At 36.2% G+C, this 20,581-nt stretch overlaps 1 protein-coding gene across 1 annotated transcript in view; it reads right to left on the bottom strand.

Annotated features, from left to right (window-relative positions):
* SIM1 (SIM bHLH transcription factor 1) overlaps nt 1-20,581 on the bottom strand; it is a 75,319-nt gene that overhangs the window by 18,352 nt on the left and 36,386 nt on the right. Inside the window, exons 6-8 of the mRNA XM_026666516.2 lie at nt 17,952-18,151; nt 17,022-17,128; nt 12,643-12,790 (exon numbers count right to left, since the gene is read on the bottom strand). Of these exons, the coding sequence (XP_026522301.1) occupies nt 12,643-12,790; nt 17,022-17,128; nt 17,952-18,151 (455 nt within the window). The remainder of the gene's footprint in view (nt 1-12,642; nt 12,791-17,021; nt 17,129-17,951; nt 18,152-20,581) is intronic.

Genomic DNA, 20,581 nt, shown 5'->3' with positions numbered 1-20,581 from the left:
AAGGTTCAGAGGATGGCAATGAGATGGTCAAAGAGCTGGAGTAACTTCACTACGAAGAAAGGTTATGATACTTGGGACTTTTTAATCTAGAAAGGAGGCAGATAAGAAGGAACATGACTGAGGTGTACAAAATTATGCATATTGTGGATAAACTGGACAAGAATTTATTTTCCCCTTCCCCAAATACTACAGCATCACCAGAGGTCATCCAATGAAATTGGAGGATCAGGACAGAGAAAAGGACTATTAAAAATGTTGGACACTAATTACATGGGATTAGTTTAGCATCTTTCTTAAATGGTGGAAAGTATACTTGTTTCCATCATTTTGAAATATACCCAGCCAGTTAGTACCACCATCCATTAATTAGATAAGAGAAAATAAAGCCCTTCACCCTCCTGTTGTGACCTACTGTACATGTAAAGAAGAAGTCTCCTCCAAAACAATAGGCATATTCAGACTTTTCACATGGCTGTGAATGTATAGGGAAGTGGCATTGTTTAAGCTATATAATGAAACAAAGTCTTGCTTGTCACACTTTTTAGGCAGTTGTTGAAAATATTTTCTTGGAGGTATTCTTTTTCAACATATTGGCACTCATAATCGTTCCATGTAATGGTATTAAACTGTCACCATCAAGTTTGAGAAAATGCTTGAAAACAATTCATCAACATCTGTATTTCTGGCTTTAAAAATAATAATACAACTTAGAATATTACTCTCAAGTGCCTCAGTGATAAATACATGTAGCTAAACAGGACATGAATTTTCCTTTCTCCAGCTGAAAACCATCTAAAAAAACAAGCAATGGGGAGAGATTAGAAAGGGATATGCTAGGGAAGTCAGTTAATAAAATCAGTGATAGTGATTATTTTTACATATCCAGCTAACTTCAAAACTGAGAATAAAAGGCAAAGGGGTTCTTGCACCATGAGTCCCATAAAGATATAACCCTTACATAAAGAACAGGAATTATGAATATATCATATGTAGTTTATTTTGCCTGGAATGTTTGACACAGCTTTTATATGTTGAACATATATAACATAGTCTGTATTTTAGTCTTAAATCAACTGAAAAAATGGATAAATCACCTACCTCATTCTTTCATGTAGATTTTAATGAAAGAGATGATAGAAAATGGCGCAGCTTTGGGAAAAAAGGCCATCCTGACTCAAGAGACCAAGTTTTTAGCAAGCAGAAAAGAACTCATTTTTCCAGATAAGTTAAAATTCTGCATTTCCTTCCCTTTCTGGGAAAGTAGCTGTAATTGTCTTATTGGTTTTGGAAAGCTAAGAATAAATTGAGACTATCATTCCATGTGGTTTTATGAGTTCAACTAATGAGGCTCAAAAAAAAAAAAAGCTTGAATATCTAATTCTGCTACAAGCAGAGAGTCCTGAGACGGCTACTTAAAGTTGCATTCTTTATATAACCAACCCTTCTCAAAGAAATAATTTACAAATTATGCTTTCCAAAAGGCACCATTGCATCTATTTTATTTTATGAGGGGGAAACCCTAAAATACATTGGCATGTCTTACCATAAAAAAGTGGGTATTTAAATTGTCAGAACTGTACAGTTCTGTACAGTTCTCTACCATAAAGGATGTTATGAGAAGCAATAGATGAAAAATAGAAAAGTTTTAAAAAGACTTTTGATCTGAGATATATACTTTGGATCGAGAGTGACTGAATATTATCTTCAACATTTGGGAATCTTTCTTGTCCCAGTTTTTATAGCCTGATGCCTACCCAATATGCACCCACTTATGCAGCCATTATGACCACTTCATGCTGCTTGGGGATATCAGAGTTGATTAAAAACATAGAACAGTATCAGTCTGGAGAAGGCTCATCAAGAAAGAGTTGCCACTTTGTTTTATTCACCTTGCCATAAGCAAGGTTCACTTGATAAAAAATAGTATCTGAAATATTGGTACATAGAACTGAATTTCCATTTCAACTCCATACAGATACAAGTTGGATTGAATTAATAATGCAATGAAAACACATTAAACTATAATAGAGCTATATGAAACTGTATCAATATTTAGAGAAAGAATTGAACAAAGCATTTGTTGCCTTATCTATAGAAATTCTCAAACGTTCAGGTCATGATTGTCCCAAAGGTGCTTTTTGAAAAGGCAACTGGACTTTCTTGTTTTTTTTTTCCTTAAAAATGTTTCACTTCTCATCCAAGAAGCTTCTTCAGTTCTGAACTTTTCAGAACTGAAGAAGCTTCTTGGTTGAGAAGTGAAACATTTTCAAGGAAAAAAAACCAAGAAAGACCAATTGCCTTTTGAAAAAAAAGCATGTTTAGGACATTCATTGCCTTGCACAATTTTGCTTCCCTTTGGTCAACTTCAGGACGTTCTCTAAGCTTATTGCATCTTAGAATAAGGCTAAGAGGAGCTTTCTACAGTGAGTGAGGCAAGAGCCTCCTCCTGCATCATTTACTGAGTCATTTCTCACGGTGAGTGATTCTGGTGTAGATTCTGGTGAACCTTACAACATTTGCCAGAGATGGTCAACCTGAGCCCATCAAGGCATTTTCTAGACTGGCACAGACTGTAGAAATACTGTAATGTACACCAGAGGTCACCGTCCCCAAGCCCCCATAGAAAAGTAGCAAGGGGACTTTGGGCTACACCCTTTTCAATACATGTGACAGTGCTAGGAGTTGTACTATTTAGGAGCACTATCTTGCTCTAATGCAGCGATTCTATAAATAAATAGAAAATAGAAAAATGCACTTAATAGTGACTCACAAAAAGCATTTAAATCCTAGAAAATGAAATCATGTAATAATGAGAAATTTGGCTAAGATTAAAAGAAGCTGCCATAAGAACACTTAATAGCACCCTGGATAGATACCAAAATATTAAAAGGAGAACTTGATTCAGTGTTTCATAGGAAAAGAATACTACAGAGTATAATCAGTGCTGAATCTCATGACAGGGTCATGTAATGTTAACATTCTGGACATGTTAGTGTGTTCATTTATTCCTGATATTATCCTTTCTCATTACTTAAAAGTCAAAGTATTTTTAAGCAGCATATTGGCTGAGAATGTGCTGAAAAGCTATTAAATGAAAGGTAATGCAGCCAGTTTTCTTTCCTCAACTTTTAAAAATGCATCTTCTCAAAGCCAGGCTCTGGACTACATTTCCTCTTTAATATCAGAGCATTTATGCATAAACAGTATCTCTTATTTATATTAATAGCACAGAAATGTAAATCCTCACATATCAGTAGGACAGCATCTCCCATTATATGCAAAGTTAATAGGGACCCCCGACTGTTTCTCAGACTAGACATTTTCACCTCAATCTTCAATGCAATCTTTCTTATATATCGAAAAAATTGAAACCATTAATACCAGCGATGTTGGAGTGAGTGTCAGAAGATCCAGGTTCAATTTCTCACTCTACTACAAAAAGTATTTCAGACAACCTTGGGCTAGTCAATCTCTGTGAAATTTCCAGAAGTACTTGACACAGGAGTCCAGGTTAGTTCTCTCCCGCTTGGTGTTTAAAGCTACTAGTGGGATTTCTAGCATTTTCCTAGATTTAAAAAAAAATGAACTGAGAGTGAATCCTGCATGAATCCTACATTTCTGCTTCATGAAAATATAAATTATGAACTCATTTGGAAGCAGCAGCTAAGGAACAATGTAGACATCTACTTAAGCAACAGTATAGAAATCTATCACAGTAATCCTTTTGAAAATCTAATTTTTACTATCTCTTTCATAAAATAACAAGGATAAATCTGCTCCCTTTGGATAGATTAAATATACAAGTGTAATAAAGCAGGTTGGAACCAGATCTTTTTGTTTTGCTATCCAATCTAGACTAGAGGACTTAAGCTAGGATATTTATGTGTAAAAACAATGCCGTGCAATAGTGATATTGTTCTTTTAGAAGGATTTTACATTGGAATGCCTGCACAATTGCTACCTCTTGTCATGTGACTAGAAGAACAACTTATCTATCCTGAGTTCTTTCCCTGTTTCCAACAACTGCACATCTCCAATAGGTCATTCTTGTGGTAGCTTGTATCAAATTTTCTGTTAAATTAGGAAATTGCCATAAAGAAAAGGGAGTCAATCTGTTCTCCTAAGCACCTCCAAAGCAGGACAAGAAGCAATGGATGGAAACTAATCAAGGAGGGAAGCAATCTAGAACTAAGGAGAAATTTCCGGACACCGAGAACAATTCATCAGTGGAAAAACTTGCCTCCAGAAGTTGTGAATGCTCCAACCCTGGAAATTTTTAAGAAAAGACTGGACAACGATTTGTCTGAAATGGTATAGGGTTTTCTGCCTGAGCATCGGATTAGACTAGAAGACTTCTAATGTCCTTTCCAATGCTGTTATTCTGTTAAATTCATCTATAATATTCATAAATGCATTGTCCTGTGCTTAGACTGATGTTGGAATTAGCACTATGTAAGCATTATGTAATCTGCTTGCACTTTGAACCACTACAACACAGATTTGAAGAATGTACTATAACCGTTCTTATTTTATTGTGTTCACTAAGACTTTCTACTTAGTAAGCATATCAAAATACAAATAGCATTGACAATTGGATGTATGATGCTCAAAGACATTTTCTCGTAAAAGGTAATTGACCACTAGAATTGCAAACTGAAAGAAGGCCAGGAGAAAAGAACAAATTTAAAATATTTCAGACCAAGGACACCTGCTTGGAAAGTGATAATGCTGGACTACACTTTTATCTTTAAAGTCTTTATAACCTGCCACCACTACCGTCCAAAAAATTAAAAAGATTGCTCTTTCCACATCACTTAGTGGCAGAATATGTGTTTGATTTTGCATGCCAAAGCACCCAGATCTATTCTCAGCATCGTTAAATAGGGCTGGAAAAGATTTCTGTTTGAATTCTTCATGCTAAGCTGGCAGTCAGCATTAAGTACTGAGCTAGAAAGACTGGAGGTTGGATGCAAGAAGCCCTTATATGCCTAACAGTGAAAGACATAGATGAATAATTCAGTCAATGGCAAGAATAAGACATGAACAAAGTGTAGCTTTCCAGCTTAGTTACATATCTCTCAGTCTCAAACATTCATTAAAGTTTAAAGGTAATCAGCATCATAACATTAATCCTATTTGCTTGTACAGGTATATGTTCAAAATATGCAAATACTTGATGTAAATTCAACATTTTTTCCATTTAACCTAAACATTGTTTGAGTCCCTCTGAGACATTTTGGGTAGTACTCATTTCCGAGGTTCATTATTATCATTGTGCAAATGTCTCACTGCTGCCTATTGGATTCATAGACTGATATTCATGTACAATATGTGGCATTTCATCAAAGCCATTCAGTTCTAATGTGGCAATAATTGACTAATTAGTTTACAACTCAATGGCTTTATTCAAATACATAAATAATCCTAGTATGATTTGATTGCTTATTGTACCCTATGACTATTATTAAGTGTTATTAAGTGAGTATTATTAAGTGTTGTACCTGATAATTCTTGACTCTTGACAAATGTATCTTTTCTTTTATGTACACTGAGAGCATTTGCACCAAGACAAATTCCTTGTGTGTCCAATCACACTTGGCCAATAAAGAATTCTATATTTTGTGTATTTTGGGTTTTACCAATCAGGTAGATTTGTTGTTGTAGAAATGACTAGTTTAAACTATTATATAAAAGTAAAAAGTTATTGATGCCTTATTCTACTGTACCAAAGGAAGTTGGAAGTCAATGCCTTTTCTTTCTTTTTCCCCCTTTGGTTCCGTCACTTTTCTCTTCCCTTCCCCATTTTTCCTATTATTTACTTTTGTATTTTCTTTGTATGTTACATTATAAACTAATAAAAACCGATAAATGTAATTATGCTTGGCAAGGCTAAGGGATGCAGAAGAATGAGAAGACAACAGGTGGACATAAGTGGATGGATGCAGTGAAAGAGATTATATGATATCTTTGAATAGTATCACTGAAGATAGTTCACGGTGTGGCATTTGTCCCTATACTAGATAATAATGCTAGACTAGAATTCTTTTGCATCAGTTAAGTTTCTTAACATCATCAAAAGGTCCTTATCATTGTGACAGTGATCATAAAGCACACAGCCAAAATCCTCCAGACCAATGTTCCTAATAAGGCTATGCAAACTTTGAAAATGATACTGCACAAGTGTAGAATCTGTGGCTCCAGGCACTCATTTGGAAAGGCTGAGGTAAATATTGCTTAATAGTGATATTTTTAAAAACCAGCTTGTTTCAAGAAGATATGCCTTCAGTGTATAAAACAAACACAATGCACTGAGAATGTTAGACTTGTGTCTCTATATAAATAAATATATATTAATTTAATAGTCCATATTTGGATGCACGTGAAGGCAGTTCAAAGTTCGTTCTCAACAATAACCCAGACTTGATGGTCTCAATTGCTTTGATCTATGAAATGAAATACTGTGGATCATATAAACTGTTTCTGTATCAGCAATTTGAAGAGAACAATCAGAACTTTAATCTACAATATTATGAGACTTTAATCCATTAAAAATTTACTTCCATATGTTTATATGTATTAATATTGAACCTAATAACATAATATGTCTGTTTGTGTATATACACATTTTTTATTTATTTGGTTAATAGCAAGTTTTTAGCATTTTTTCATATTTATAAAGAATTGGCAAAGGGTTTATACAGATGAAGGGAAGACGCTATATAGGTGAAATGGAGGAATTGCTATGGGAAAAAGAAATCATCAGAAATATTTTTGAGTAGGAAAACAAATGAGTGTGATTAAATACTGGGGGAAATGTTAGTACTTCATCAAACAATATTCACAAATATATGTTTTCCTGAACTAAAGGTTAATAACTGCCTCCTGAGTCTATGTATGGATAACAGCCAATAAATGGGACAGGACAGGTTCCCAATACTACAAAATACAGTATTCAAAATCGGAACAGCTTTCATCAAAGTGCAAAAAAGCAAAACAAAATTATTTATCTGGGCAATATTAATCAACCAGCATAATTCAGTGTTTTTGCAATCTGCAGTTACTCACTCAATTACTCATATTAATGGATTCAGGTATCAATGAGGATAAATATATATTTTATATTCATTGTATATTAAGACATATTTGCTTTAATCACACGTTAGGCAGAATTATTCCTCAAAGATCAGTAAGAAAGATGAAAATGTATATACTTTATAACAAAGGGGGAAATCCAATCCAATCAGAACATAATATTGTACCCAATGATTTTTATGACTGTAATTCTATATACATTTATTGGAAATATGTTCTACAGTTCTGGGAAACTGTAATGTGTTTCTTAATAGAGGATATATTATGATGTACTTTTTGTGTTATATCAATAATTTCCAGAATGTCTCTCGCAGTAAAGAATTCTCAGGCTAAGCCAGCATGCAACCCATGTCAGAGAATGACATCATCAATTGAATTTTTTTACCTGGCTTGGCAATTGAAAGGATTTGGGGAGTGAGAATGGTAGGAGGAGTTCTCTTAAAATACTGAAAAATCCAAATGTCAGGGCTAGGTTGGAAGATCTGACTAAGGAAGGGGCAAAGTGATTGGACTCACAATTAATTATACAATGTCCAAAAATGCCTATTAAAGTAATAAAAGAGAGGCAGGATAAATGCAAGATCAACCTGAACTGGACAAACTCTGGCTTATCAACTATGTATGTCCCTAAATTTTGCTGTCAAGATTCAAATTAACCTGACTTTACAAATGTTTAAACCATTTTTTAAAATCTGGCTCTAGGAAAGACTGTTGTCATGCCCATTGGTATATATTCTGTTATATTCAATGTTATCCTTTTTCACTTAACTTTTTAAACTATTTTATCATTTTTAACTGTACACTTCCCAGAACGGTATAAATATAAATAAATAAATAGTCTCCAAATTCTATATTCTTTGCTCTCTAGGTCTTTCAGCTGCTGTTAATATCTTTTTTTTTATTGGACTCTCCATCTTACATTGTACATCTTTCCCATAAAAAAAAATAATATTCTGTGACATCTGCCTGTACCTGAGACCACTGACATTCTCATTTCTCTGTATTTTCAGTTAAAAGCACCCAAGTAGGAAAGTTACAGAAGCTGATGATATCATAGGGTACAAACAAGCAAAGGAGCAGCAGTGTGATATTGTCTGTTCTTTACTTCATTTCACATGAAAAATGAATCAAGACAGACAATTGGAAGATTAGCAAACATCATGGCTCTCTTTAATAACACGATTTAGCCCATCTATTGGGATATTAAAACATTAGAGCATGTTTTTCCAACCTCTGCACTAATAATTTGGCTAAGTGAGAAAAGGTGGAAGAGTGAAGGAAATCTACAAACTTTTATCTATTTTAATTATTAAAGTTGTATGTCCCCCACATCTCTCAAACTTTACTCTCTATTTTCACACAGTTTCAAGTGCAACATTTCCTCTCCCACTAGTTGCTGACAGTTTTGCATAGACAGGCACCAAGATCCTATCACACTTTCTCAGTAAAACCTCACAGCTCTGGAATATTCTCCCAACTACCCCTTTTCATACAGCTTTTGATTAGCCATTAGAAATGTGGGACTTCCAGGAGGCATTTGAGAATGATGAGGGAAGATCATACAAAGGATAAGTATGCTAGGTTGAATGCTCTCAGTTACACTTTAATGGTTTCTCTGTTTTTAATCCTGCCGTAAGATGTACTGGCAGAATATCTCCATATGTAAACAAACTAAACAGCACAATGACTTTCTATATAACTTTCTTTAACAAACTATCTTACCCCTAAGGTGGCAGAAGATCAAGCCCACAATATTTATGTGATAAGGTTGATCTACTTAATCAATCTACAGATGGAAAAATATTCTTCCATCAGCACCTACAAAGGCAAAGATTTCCTTGAGCTGGGATTGATTCTTGATGACTTCATGAAGATAACCATGTAGCTTTCCTAGCAGCAATAGCTACAGCTGCCTTCTAGAATAAATCTTTTTCTTTCCAGATTAGCATAAAGTCCTAGGGTAGTTGCCTAATAACTTAAGGTTTCCCATCTATGTTGAAACTTCCGGTTTGAGCTTCTTTGGCGACAGACTGAAACCGTGACTCTGCGCGGTTTCGATCCGTGCTCGCCGCTGGAGCGCCCTGAGCTGGCTGGTTTTGGGGCTAAGCCACCCCGTAGAGGTGGTGAAGAAGGGGGAGACTGCCTGCAGGGTTGAGGAGAGCTGCATCTCTCCTCCTCAGCTGGCCATTACTCCCTTTCCCGAAGGCGGTTGCAGCGGTGGTCAGAAATGGCCACCACAAAGAAGAACTCGACCGGAAAAGAATGTGCAGGAGGAAGATAAGAAGAGAAAGTTTTGGTTGACCGGGTCAAACAGCAAAAGCAACAAATAAGGTACCCTGGAATTTAAACTATTAAAAAATAATAATAACACTGTTCCCAAAGAAGATTTCTAAGCAGCGAAGGAGAGAGAAAAAGGAAAGGATTTGGTTTTTTTTCTCTTCTTCCTATACTGACAGCTAAGAGACTTAAGCAAGGAATTGGGGGAAAAAATCCACTTTGACATTAAGAGGCATTTAATGCTGAAAATAAAAAGTCAAAGGGATAATAAAGATTTCTGGATAATTAAAAGCTTTTGAAAACAGGAAAGGAGAGAAAAAGAATAAAAGGGCAGGATCTGGAAGGGATGAGACTGCCTGGAATTAAAAAGAACTTACAGTAAAATCTCAACAAGACTTTCAAAAGATACATCTTAACTGAAACATCACAACAAAATAGGAAAACCCCAGGAACAGAAAGTGAAACAGCTTGGGACTCTTTGGATTATTTGGTGATCTCTGGATTCTTGGTTACTGCATTTGAATGACTAAAATCAATCGGGTGGTTGTTTAAAAGTGTTTAAAATGGCTCCACTTTTAGAAGAATTGAAAATGGAACTTAAAAAGTACAAAGAAGATGCACAAGAAAGGAGAGGTTCTTTTGGCTTTGTATTTCAGTTCTTGGAAATGGAGATTTGGAACTATGAGAAACAACAAGAAATGCCTGCAGAACAAGAAGACTGGGACAAAGAAGAAGCCATCTTTAATGAACAAGTAATCTTAGTTGGGGGGGAAAAGGAAAGGGGGGAAAGAGAATGGAAAGTTTAAGATTGGGAAAAACAACTCAAAAAAAGAATAGAGTGAAAAATAAGTATAAAATCAGAAAGCAACAGAAGAGGGAAGTGCAGAAGAGAGAATTAGAAGTAGAGAGGCAAGGGGGTAAAAAGTGGAGGGAGAAGAAGAAAGGGAAGAAAGAAAGGAAAAAAAGTTATAAAGGACAGAAACAAAATATAGAGAAACAGGGCCTATTTAGAGATAATGGGTGAAAATCTAATTGAAAAAGGGATTCTGCAAAGGTACATAAGACAGTATTATTATATTAGAAATAGAAATAATTTCAGAAAATATGAAACAATGTATGATTAAAATGTTTGATAAAATAGTTATTGTAACTTAGTGGAATGCTTGTCAATAAATAAATGTACAAAATGAATATTTAATGATTTACAAAACATATGTCAAGAGAAATAAGGGAAAAATTAATTATGGAGATTATATGTGTCTTTAAGGAAGTATGATATTTAATTGAAAAGAAATGTTCAAGATGTTAAGACTTTAATGAATATTAATGATAGAACTGAATTGGAATGGAATGAGGGTTTTAATTACATATATTTACAATCCTTTTTTTTTTAAAGAATATAGTATGTATTATAAGAATGTACCAAGCAGAATTCAATTGGAAGTTATGTATTATGTATTATATTGAAGGTCATAACCTTAAGGTATATTTCTAAGTTTAAATAAGAGTTGAATGGATAAAATTAAAAGATATAAAGGTGTCATACTCCAATTAGTAACTACAGGAGAAAATTTGTTTAATGAGAAAAGATAATATGAAATCGAAACAGAACAGACAAAAGTACAAATATTATTATTTGAATTGAGATGAGATAATCAAAATAAAATTGAGAAAATTAAAAGAGGGGAAAAACTATATAGAAAATGCAGAATAGTAATAAGATATGGAATAGAACACCAAAATGAGCATGAAATTGAGTTTGTGTCTGTATAAAGAAGTGCAACTCGGGACCATGCTATTTTCAAAAAAGATGTTTTACTTGTATTTTGTGTGTGTGAAAACCCAAATAAAACTTTATTAAACAAAACAAAAAAAGGTTTCCCATCTATGTTAAATGCTAATACTAAATACTAACTGCCATATTGTTTGGGAATAAACCAAGGTCAGCTGAGTTTTAGTGACAACCAGCATCTTTTTCAGACCCTGAAAAACTGTACAATTGTTCACGGTGTCCAGGCATCAAACCTGAAAACTTTTAAAGGAAATACCTTTTATTCTTTTTAAAAAACTAAATATCCATTTCATCTTGAAATCCTACACAAAAACATGGAGATCTAAGACATTTAGCTATCTTTTAAGGTCCAGGCTACTTTTGTTTTTTCAATATATAAGGTGGATTTTTAAATTGGGGTGCCAATCTCATGGTATCATAACTGCCATAGTTCATATGTTGAATGCTCCTACTCTATCATCTCGCTATCTATCGTCATACACTAACCATCATGCTTTCAAATAGAAATTAGAAAGGAAAATGGGACTCCGATGCGTTCATTGTTCTCTAGCAATTAGGATCCATGGAATAAAAGAGCAACAATAGCTATATCAGAGAGACTTTGGAGAGGGAGAGTAAAAGACAGAGCTTTGCATATAATTTCACATTCTCTCTGTAAGTATAATTGTGCAGACATTCACTCCTAGCACTGCCTAAGTATTCATTATGATAGGATATGGAGCATTTTCAACATTTTCAATGCTCTTTCCTGTTCTGCTTATATTTTTGTCTTATAGGCTATTATTTGCCTAACTGAACCCCTTCTAGTCACCCCAACCCATTCCCTACCCCTTTCTTCTCTCCATATAATGCTTCATCCCTTTGAACAAGAAAGAAATCACAAAGCTTTGATAGATACTCTGGATAAAATTAAGAACTTCAAACTCCCAGGTTCTGACCCCCTGTTTCAGAAAAAAAGAAAAACAGATGTCCTGTTTGTTAAGTATAAATAACTCCATACGTTGAAACCTTTCTTTTACGCTGCATTAGATTTTATTTAATGCAGGGTGCCCCTTCAGCTATAAGAAGGCAGAAAGTGAGCAAACATGAAGGGTGACAAAGCCCTAAATCTTGCTCATTTCCCCCTAGGAGAACAGAAGAAGACAGGAAAGGAAAGCTTTCAGGTAGATGAAAGAACTCCAGATATCTTGGCCAAACTTGGAGAAAGGGCGGTACCCATGAACTAAAAACTTCAGCCAAAGTGGATTTGGGTGGGAGGGGAGGATTGAAATATTGGTCTTTTTTATGGCCCTACTTAAAGTGTTCCTATGACAGGCAAAGGAAAAGTAGTTCATTTTTTTAATGCAATCCAGCTCTGAAGCAACTGCCCCACATGCACTTAATGCATTCCAAACCTGGATGCCTGGTACCACCGGGTTTCTGTCAGCACTCAGGTGCCCTCTTTTGAGAAATACCATGGAGCTTCCAGAACACGGACTTACGTGAGCACATAGTTGACGCTGACGATGCAATGGGGCCGGGAAGACCGGCTGTTGTGAACGATGGTGGCGTAGCTCTGCACCCAGACCCAGCCACCTTGTTTGGCCAGGAAACGGTAATATTTAGTGGTGACTTGCCCTTTCACTAGCACTGAAAAAGAAAACAGTAGCAGATTTAATTAAGGAAGGGATATCACAGAGTAGGGTAGAAGACCAGCATATAGACCGTGATACTTATGATTTATATCTTGTTTTTTTTTTCTCCAAGAGCTTAAGGAACATACTTGGTATTCCTTTCTACAAATTGACCAAATTTCCCAATGAGCTTCCATGACTTAAGGTGGACTTGAACCTGAATTGTACCTGAACAGTTCTAGTCCTCTAATATTGCGTTGTAAAGGCTCCATTTTATCAATGCTTCATTGACTTTTTATTAATATTCAGGAAAGCTTGGAGACCTTCAGTTCAAACCAACTTCTACCCAACCAGTCAATAGCCGGCTTCATGAAGATAAAAACACTGTGGAAAGACCATCAATGCATTCTATAGAGCAGGGGTCTCCAACCTTGGCAACTTTAAAGACTTGTGGACTTCAATTCCCAGCCAGCAAAGTTGAAGTCCACAGGACTTATAGTTGCCAAGGTTGGAGACCCCTGCTATACAGCACATAAACTGATTTACTTTTCAAAAAGAAATACTTCTTATTCCCCACAACCTGTTTGTTTGCTTTCTACATTTCATTCCCTTTACTATTGCTGTCATAGGGATTCTGCAAAGTCCATTAGTTCCATGAAGAGCATAGGAACCATAAATGATTATTAACAATGCGATTCTCCATATGACTGCTAAGAAGTAAGCTGAAATGAGTTCAATGAGACTCCCATATTTACAGAGTACCTGCCCCTCTTCAACTTGGCGCTGACCAATTTACTGGGAGCTGCAATCCAATACATCTGGAGGGCTCCAAATTGAAGAAACTAGTATGTAGAAGACTACTTATCGTAGAAATCTATGTCTCAGAAATATGCATCAGAAGTCTACATTTCTATTTATCAGAAGTAAATCCCAGCAGTTTGGGGGATTTCAGTTATCTAAAATTGGCTATAAAATTGCAGCACCTGACTGCTTTCCAGATAATTATTAATCGGTTACAAAATGATGTTTCAGAATGCAATTATTTAATGACAGTAATAGAAGTAGCAAGTAATTTAAGTATTCAAAGAGCTATTTTTGCAAATACTTTTTGTTAATCAATATAATGGCTTCAGATTTTCTAGTATTACAGTACTAAATGGTCCTGGACAGTACTTGATTTTCTTTAGAGTGCAATAATTTCTATAAGTAGATGATCCATTCTTTTCAGTAAATGGCCAGCATAATTCTCTATTTTTTAGGGTATTAAATGTGTAATATAAATTCTTTCCTGGTCTCAATTTTGCTTATAAAATGAAGCATTGAAAACCTGGTTTTGCAAGAGATTTGAAAGGACTAAAATTAGAGCATTTTACAAGTCATTCTGAATCTTGTATACTTAAAAGATGGTTGAAGTGCATGTATTACACATAAGACTTCAAAAATCAAAGGTATCACATATGCATAAAGCCAAAAAAGTGGCTTCAAACTTTAAACCTCATTATTAATTCTAGATGGTGTCTTAGCACTCATGTGATCACTTTTGCTACATGTGGAGTTGAAACATTAGAAGAGGTTTTGCCTGCTGTTTTTCCATTTACAGTATGGCAGAAGACAAAAGACACAGAACTCAAGAAGGGGACTGGCAAACTATGGAAAGCAATGAAGCAACTTTCTTTGGGAAAGTAGATCCTATCCTAACCTGAAAAGCTATCCTAGCTCATTGACCAGGAGGTTAAGGTAAAATCAATGGTATTATACCATTGTGCATGTAGTTTATAAAATAGATTTTAGTTGTCAGAGTGAGTCATAAGAAAGTAAGAATGACCAAAATCCCAAACCTCCCTTGATTTGAACAGTTCTGGATCAACAAAGGATTTCACTGTAATTGCTCATTTAGAATTGAGGTGTTACTCCATAGATGCCACTTTTAAATCAATCTCATGCACTATTCTTAACACATCATAGAACAGAGGAAAGTCAGGGGCAGGGGAACATATTGATTGCTGAAAATAAACTTTCTAAGTGGAGCTGATTATTCCATTTTCTTAATAGGTCTCAGGTTCTTTGGGGAAACATGTTAAGAAATCCTCTTGGAAACATAATCTGTCTTTCCTTTCCTTTCCTTTTTTCTTTCTTCTAAAAATCACCATGAATATTTGTAAAACTTCATAAGCTTTCCCAAACTGATATAAGCTTTCTCAAACTGGCATTTTTAAAGATGAATTGGAATTGCAGATTTTCTTGCCCACCAAGCATCACCTACCAATGAGATAAGCAATCAAAAATTGCTTTCTTTAACATGTGTGTGTGGGGAAGAGAAAGTTGGGTGAATAGGTGATTTAAGTCACACAGCATGTTTCCTATATGGTCATGCAACTTCCCCCTTGCTAATTTAAATAATGCACCACATAATTTGCATTCTCATGCTATTGTCATTTAAAGTTATAGCACACTTTCAAAAAATAAGTGTATACAAAGAGCCTACATCATGTGACAAAGCTTTGGGAAATAGCAGTTAGACATCACATGAGTCTCTGGAGAAGCCAGATATCTGGTTTCTCTCTTCCAATCTAAATGAAAATTGCCATGGAGGGCAGTGTCCAGTGATCAAAGGGGAGGAGGGCTATAAAGTGTGCAAGATCATGTTCATGGCAACAAAAAAAAGTTGGCAAAAGATGGAAAACCCTACTTCAAAACTGGAACAGCTAAATATGATTTTAAGCTGCCTCAGCTCTGAGCTATAGACAAAGGTAATGTTACAAATATATGGTATATGAAAATAGTCACTAGACACTGCTTTGTTACATTTAGGGGATATGAGAATGATTCCTCAGTAGCTTTCTGTAGCAGCCAGAAGAATAATTTGTTTCTACTATCACTATTTATGTATTGATTGATTGCTTTAGATCCCACCTTTATTATTATTATTGTATAAACAACTCAAGACTGCAAGCATATCCAACACATCTTTCTCCTCTTATTTTCCTCACAACAACAACGCCATGAGGTAATTTCGATTGAGAGACAACAACTGGCCCAAAATCACCCAACTGACTTTGATGGTTAAAGGTGAGAGTAGAACTCATGGTCTTCCCTATCTACACATGGTTAACTCAGCCTTCCATCCTTCCGAGTTTGGTAAAATAAGGACTTAGATTATTGGGGGCAATATGCTGACAATGTAAACCACTTGGAAAGGGCTGTAAAGCACTATGAAGTGGTATATAAGTCTAAGTGCTATTGCTATTGCTAGAAGTGAGTCTCATTGAATTCACTGAGGTTCATTCCCAAGTAAACATTAGAATGCTGCTTTTGTCATTGTTGTGATTGTTATTTCCCTAGTGGTTAAATAACCTTCTAGAGTCATCCATTTGTGTTATAAAAATAGACATGAGGATAGGCTTTCTATTACTTCAAGAATAACTGGTTGATTCTAAGAAGTCAGTACAAGTCCTTATCCCAATGTTCACTGCAGATATAGCCAAAGATAAAAATGGAAGCAAGCAGAAACCATAGCATCTACTGCTAATAATAGTACAATACTAGGGAAATACTGTGTGGAAAAGGTAATGTTAGGAATTTAGTAGTTGTGAGTCAACAACACAATTCTTAGTAGATCAGACAATGTTCCTTTAGGCAACGAATTCATTTCTTGTATAAAACATCTTTAAAAGCTGATATTTTTCTTTTATAAGATTGCATCTTCAGCCTCTGCTGCCATGTACTCAATGGATGGGAAAATGACAAGAGGATGTACTCTTGTGCAACATATTGAAAGCAACAGTATCTACTGAAGAAGACAATTTTTTAAAAAATGGTGATTTTAAAGTCCCACTTCTTTGTATGCGCATGCAATGTCAAGAGACAGACAAAGGGATGGGACTTTGCTCATGTGGCCACGATAGCCATCATGGCTTACTAACTTCCTCAAAGTGTGCCTGACTAGAACCATAGGGGATATTGCCCTTTGCAATCTCTATCTCTCCCCCTCCCACCTTCCCCTCTCTTTTTTCATCAACCTGTTAAAAATATATATCTTGGTTTTGTTTATCCATCTCTTTCCAACTATGTGTTGAGACTGTCTTACTAGCAAAGGTGAGTTCAATTGCTCTTCTGCTTGGAAAAGTCCCAGCCAGTCAGCCCACTTTACTTTGGGAGTAAGTCCCTCTGAACTCAGTGCGACTTACTTCTGAGTAAACAGGGCTCAGCTGAGGGCTTCAAAGGCTCAAAGGGAAGAGGCTTCTTACGCAGGTGGTGAGCGCAGCGCAAATGGAAAGTGTCACAGCCATGGACATGATGGTACAGTGTCTTCTCAATCAAGTCCTGAGGTTCATAACCAGTCAGCTCAGCTACCCTACCCAGAAAGAGAGAAAGGGGGAGAGGGAAAGACAAAGAATGAGATCAGCTTCATACATCATGCCAAGCCAGATTTTTAATCATAGTTTGTTAAATAAGCCTCAATAAGCTTCGGTTTACCAGCAGACTAGATCAAAATCAAAGCAAACCAACCCTATTACTGTACAGGTAGTCCTCAATTTACAACAGTTTGTTTAGTGACTGTTCAAAGTTAAAATGGCCCTGAAAAAAACCTGACTGATGACCGTTTTCCCCACTTATGACCATTGCAGCATCCCCAGACTCACATGATTTTATATTCGGATGCTTGACCACTGACTCGGGTTTATGACAGTTGCAGTGTGCCAGAGTCATGTGGTCCCCTTTTGCGACCTTCTGACAAGCAAAGTCAATGGGGAAGCCAGATTCACTTAACAACCATGTTACCAATTTAAGGACTGCAGTGATTCACTTAACAAATGTGGTGAGAAGAATTGCAAAATGGGGCAAAGCTCACTTAACAAATTTCTCACTGAGCAACATAAATTTTGGGCTCAATTATGATCATAAGTGGGGGATTACCCGTATTAAAGTCAGATGGAAACCCAAATAGATTCAGAGAAGAAAGGGGCAACCAGCCTCTTTATCTTATTTGGGCTATTGTTGGTCTAAAGTAGGGGGTGTCAAGCTCACAGCATCATGTTGTCATCACATGACATATCACAACTTTTTAACCCTTCACTAAAATGGGGGTGCGCGTGGCCAGAGCATGACACATGACACAGCCCCCGGGTCACGAGTTTGACACCCCTGGTCTAAAGGAAGCTCAAGTGATGACTTACCGTGAATCAAGGAAGATGAGCTTCATATCTAGGCTGGCCCGAAACATAAACATATTGCTGTGCAGCTTAATCTCCGTCACAGCACTGGGGGGTAAGGAGTGACCCACTGCTACCAGTCCAACATTTTGGTAGCAACCATCAAAAGGGGACATGTCCAAGCTGTACTGGCGGATCTTTAGGTAACCACTGCAATGAATCACCTGTCAGGGGCAAAGAGACAAAAGATTTTTTTTTAAAAGTCATGTCAATGCGACAACGGTTCACATGACAAAGTGTGAACTCAGTTGGATCATTCACCAGGTCTGTGAGTGATCCTACTGATCTACATAACAGAAATCCCCCGCTTGCAGGTTTCTGTCACAGCAAATACTATGCAAATGATGGTGCATCAGGTCCTAATCACAGGGCTAACCAGGTTTTCCACATGATGGGCACACTAGAATGACATGCATGTCTGAATGGGGGAATTCCAAGAGGAACATGGATGATATCTCTTGCCCACACTTCAATGCACCCTGTGGTCCATTTTGTATCTTCTCATTGCTCCTCTCTTTATACATTTATTTATATTTCCAAAGAATCACCTTTGGTGCACCCTGAATGAAGTTAAATTATATTCACTGCCAGCCTTCAACTATATAGTAACAATCAAATAACATGCACCCATGTTCCAGCAATCCTAATAATGAGCCCTCAGCAAGTATTCTTTTACCCTCAAGCATGGAATAAAACCATTACTTCTAGTTGTATTTTCAGCACACAATCCCTATGGACGTTGATTTTGAAATAAACCCAACTATCCTGTGGGATTTGTATATAGAACTTAAACAATTTCCCTTCTTGTGAACCACAGTGTGCAACAGTGTCATCTAGCCATCGTTAAATAAATTCATGGCGCTAATGATTTTATAGGGCATTTCCTCAGCAGCAATTTATAGCTCTTCTAACATTACCCAGCTATTATTCTAGTGATATAAAACCTGCTTTTCTTCCTTCCCTTGGATCAGCACAGTGATGGTTGGTGTGTGCTAAAATTTGCTATTAATTTCTAATGAAGGAATAGCCCATAAGTTGCTGTAAATCACTAATGTGATCATGAGCATAGCCTAAGGAGCTACAGTGAATATAACCTGGTTGGAGGGATCTTTCCTTTTAGTAGAGAAAAGTATATTAATATGCAAGAATTCAACAGGATTACAGCTTTGTAACAGCTCATTGAACTGTATGGGTTTTGAGACAGGGTATATTAATGGCTGGAGGGACAATATGGAACAAGAGGAGAGATCTCGGCTATATAAATAAAAACGTCCAAAGCAAGATTGACACACCAATGCCAAGAACCAATGTCAAGAAATAGTATAGACTTCCTTAGACAATTCAGTTATTTTCATTCAACAAGTAAATACAATAAGGCCCCTTGAAGCCCTATCTTTTTCTTCTTCTTGAAAATAATTATTTCATAGGCTTTCTTTCAGTTATGAATGTCCTGCAATCAATGAAGCTTAGACAAAAACCTCTTCGGTAGTGTTTTCAAAGCTCAACCTTAAGATTGACAATTAATTATTAATTAATTAATTAATTGACAATTAACCTTAAGATTAACAATTGGCAAATCAAATAAATAAATAAATAAATAAATAAATAAATAAATAAATAAATTGTAAACCTCTTCAGTAGTGTTTTCAAAGCTCAACTTTAAGATTGTATCCTTAAGTAAAATTCTAATTTTCAATCTCCACTGGGAAAAAAAATCCCACTGACAAAACAAAATTCAGCCCTTAAAATTAACTGACAATATCCGAACGTGAATTCTTTAGGATCTCCCTACCAAATAAGAGTCCTTGGAGTTGGAATGTACATCCGGTGATTTTTAGCATGCAAGCCTACAGCCATTCAGTGCACTGAGAGTTTCTCCATAACTGTAATGAAAAAGGCAAACTTGTTTTCTCTATGCTGGGGATGTATAGATTTCCCTGAATTTATGCTGAGTGAAATCATGGGGGCTTAAGTGGATTTCAGGGGACTTACTCCCAAGTATGCAGAGGATTGCTGCTTTACAGACTAATCCTATGCCTGTTTACTCAGCTATAAATTTCACAGTGCAGGGCTTCCTCCTAAATAAGTGTGGGCGACATCTCTATCTTAATTAGCATGAAGTCTCAGAGGAAAAACTTCCTATCTGCAAGACAAGAATGTAGCCATTACTGGGACCAACAATTTATTTTCCAAAGTACCAGAAGGCAAGACAAGAAACAACAGGTGGAAACTAATCAAGGAGAGAAGCAACTTGGAATTCAGGAGAAACTTCCTTACAGTGAGAACTATTAACCAATGGAACAGCTTGCCTTCAGAAGTTGTGGGTGCTTCATCCCCGGAGGTTTTTAAGAAGAAACTGGACCGTCACTTGTCTGAAATGGTATAGGCCAGGGTCTCCTGCTTGACCAGGGGGTTGGACTAGAAAACCTCAAAGGTCCCTTTCAGCTCTATTCTGATTAATTGAACTTCAAGACCTCAAAGGAAAATTGCTCCAATCTGACCCTTTCCAGATAGGCTGGGATTGCAACTTTCAGAGCTGACAGATTCCAATGGCAGGGATTTGCTGTTTCTGCCCGAATGAAGAGCACCAAGTT

The sequence above is a fragment of the Notechis scutatus genome, chromosome 1, assembly GCF_049901735.1.
Source record: "Notechis scutatus isolate UNSWTSFEM ecotype Mainland chromosome 1, rNotScu1.2, whole genome shotgun sequence".
NCBI classification, from domain to species: Eukaryota; Metazoa; Chordata; class Lepidosauria; order Squamata; family Elapidae; genus Notechis; species Notechis scutatus.
The sequence above is the reverse complement of the archived record's forward strand: the minus strand, read 5'-3'. Positions and strand labels throughout refer to the sequence as shown.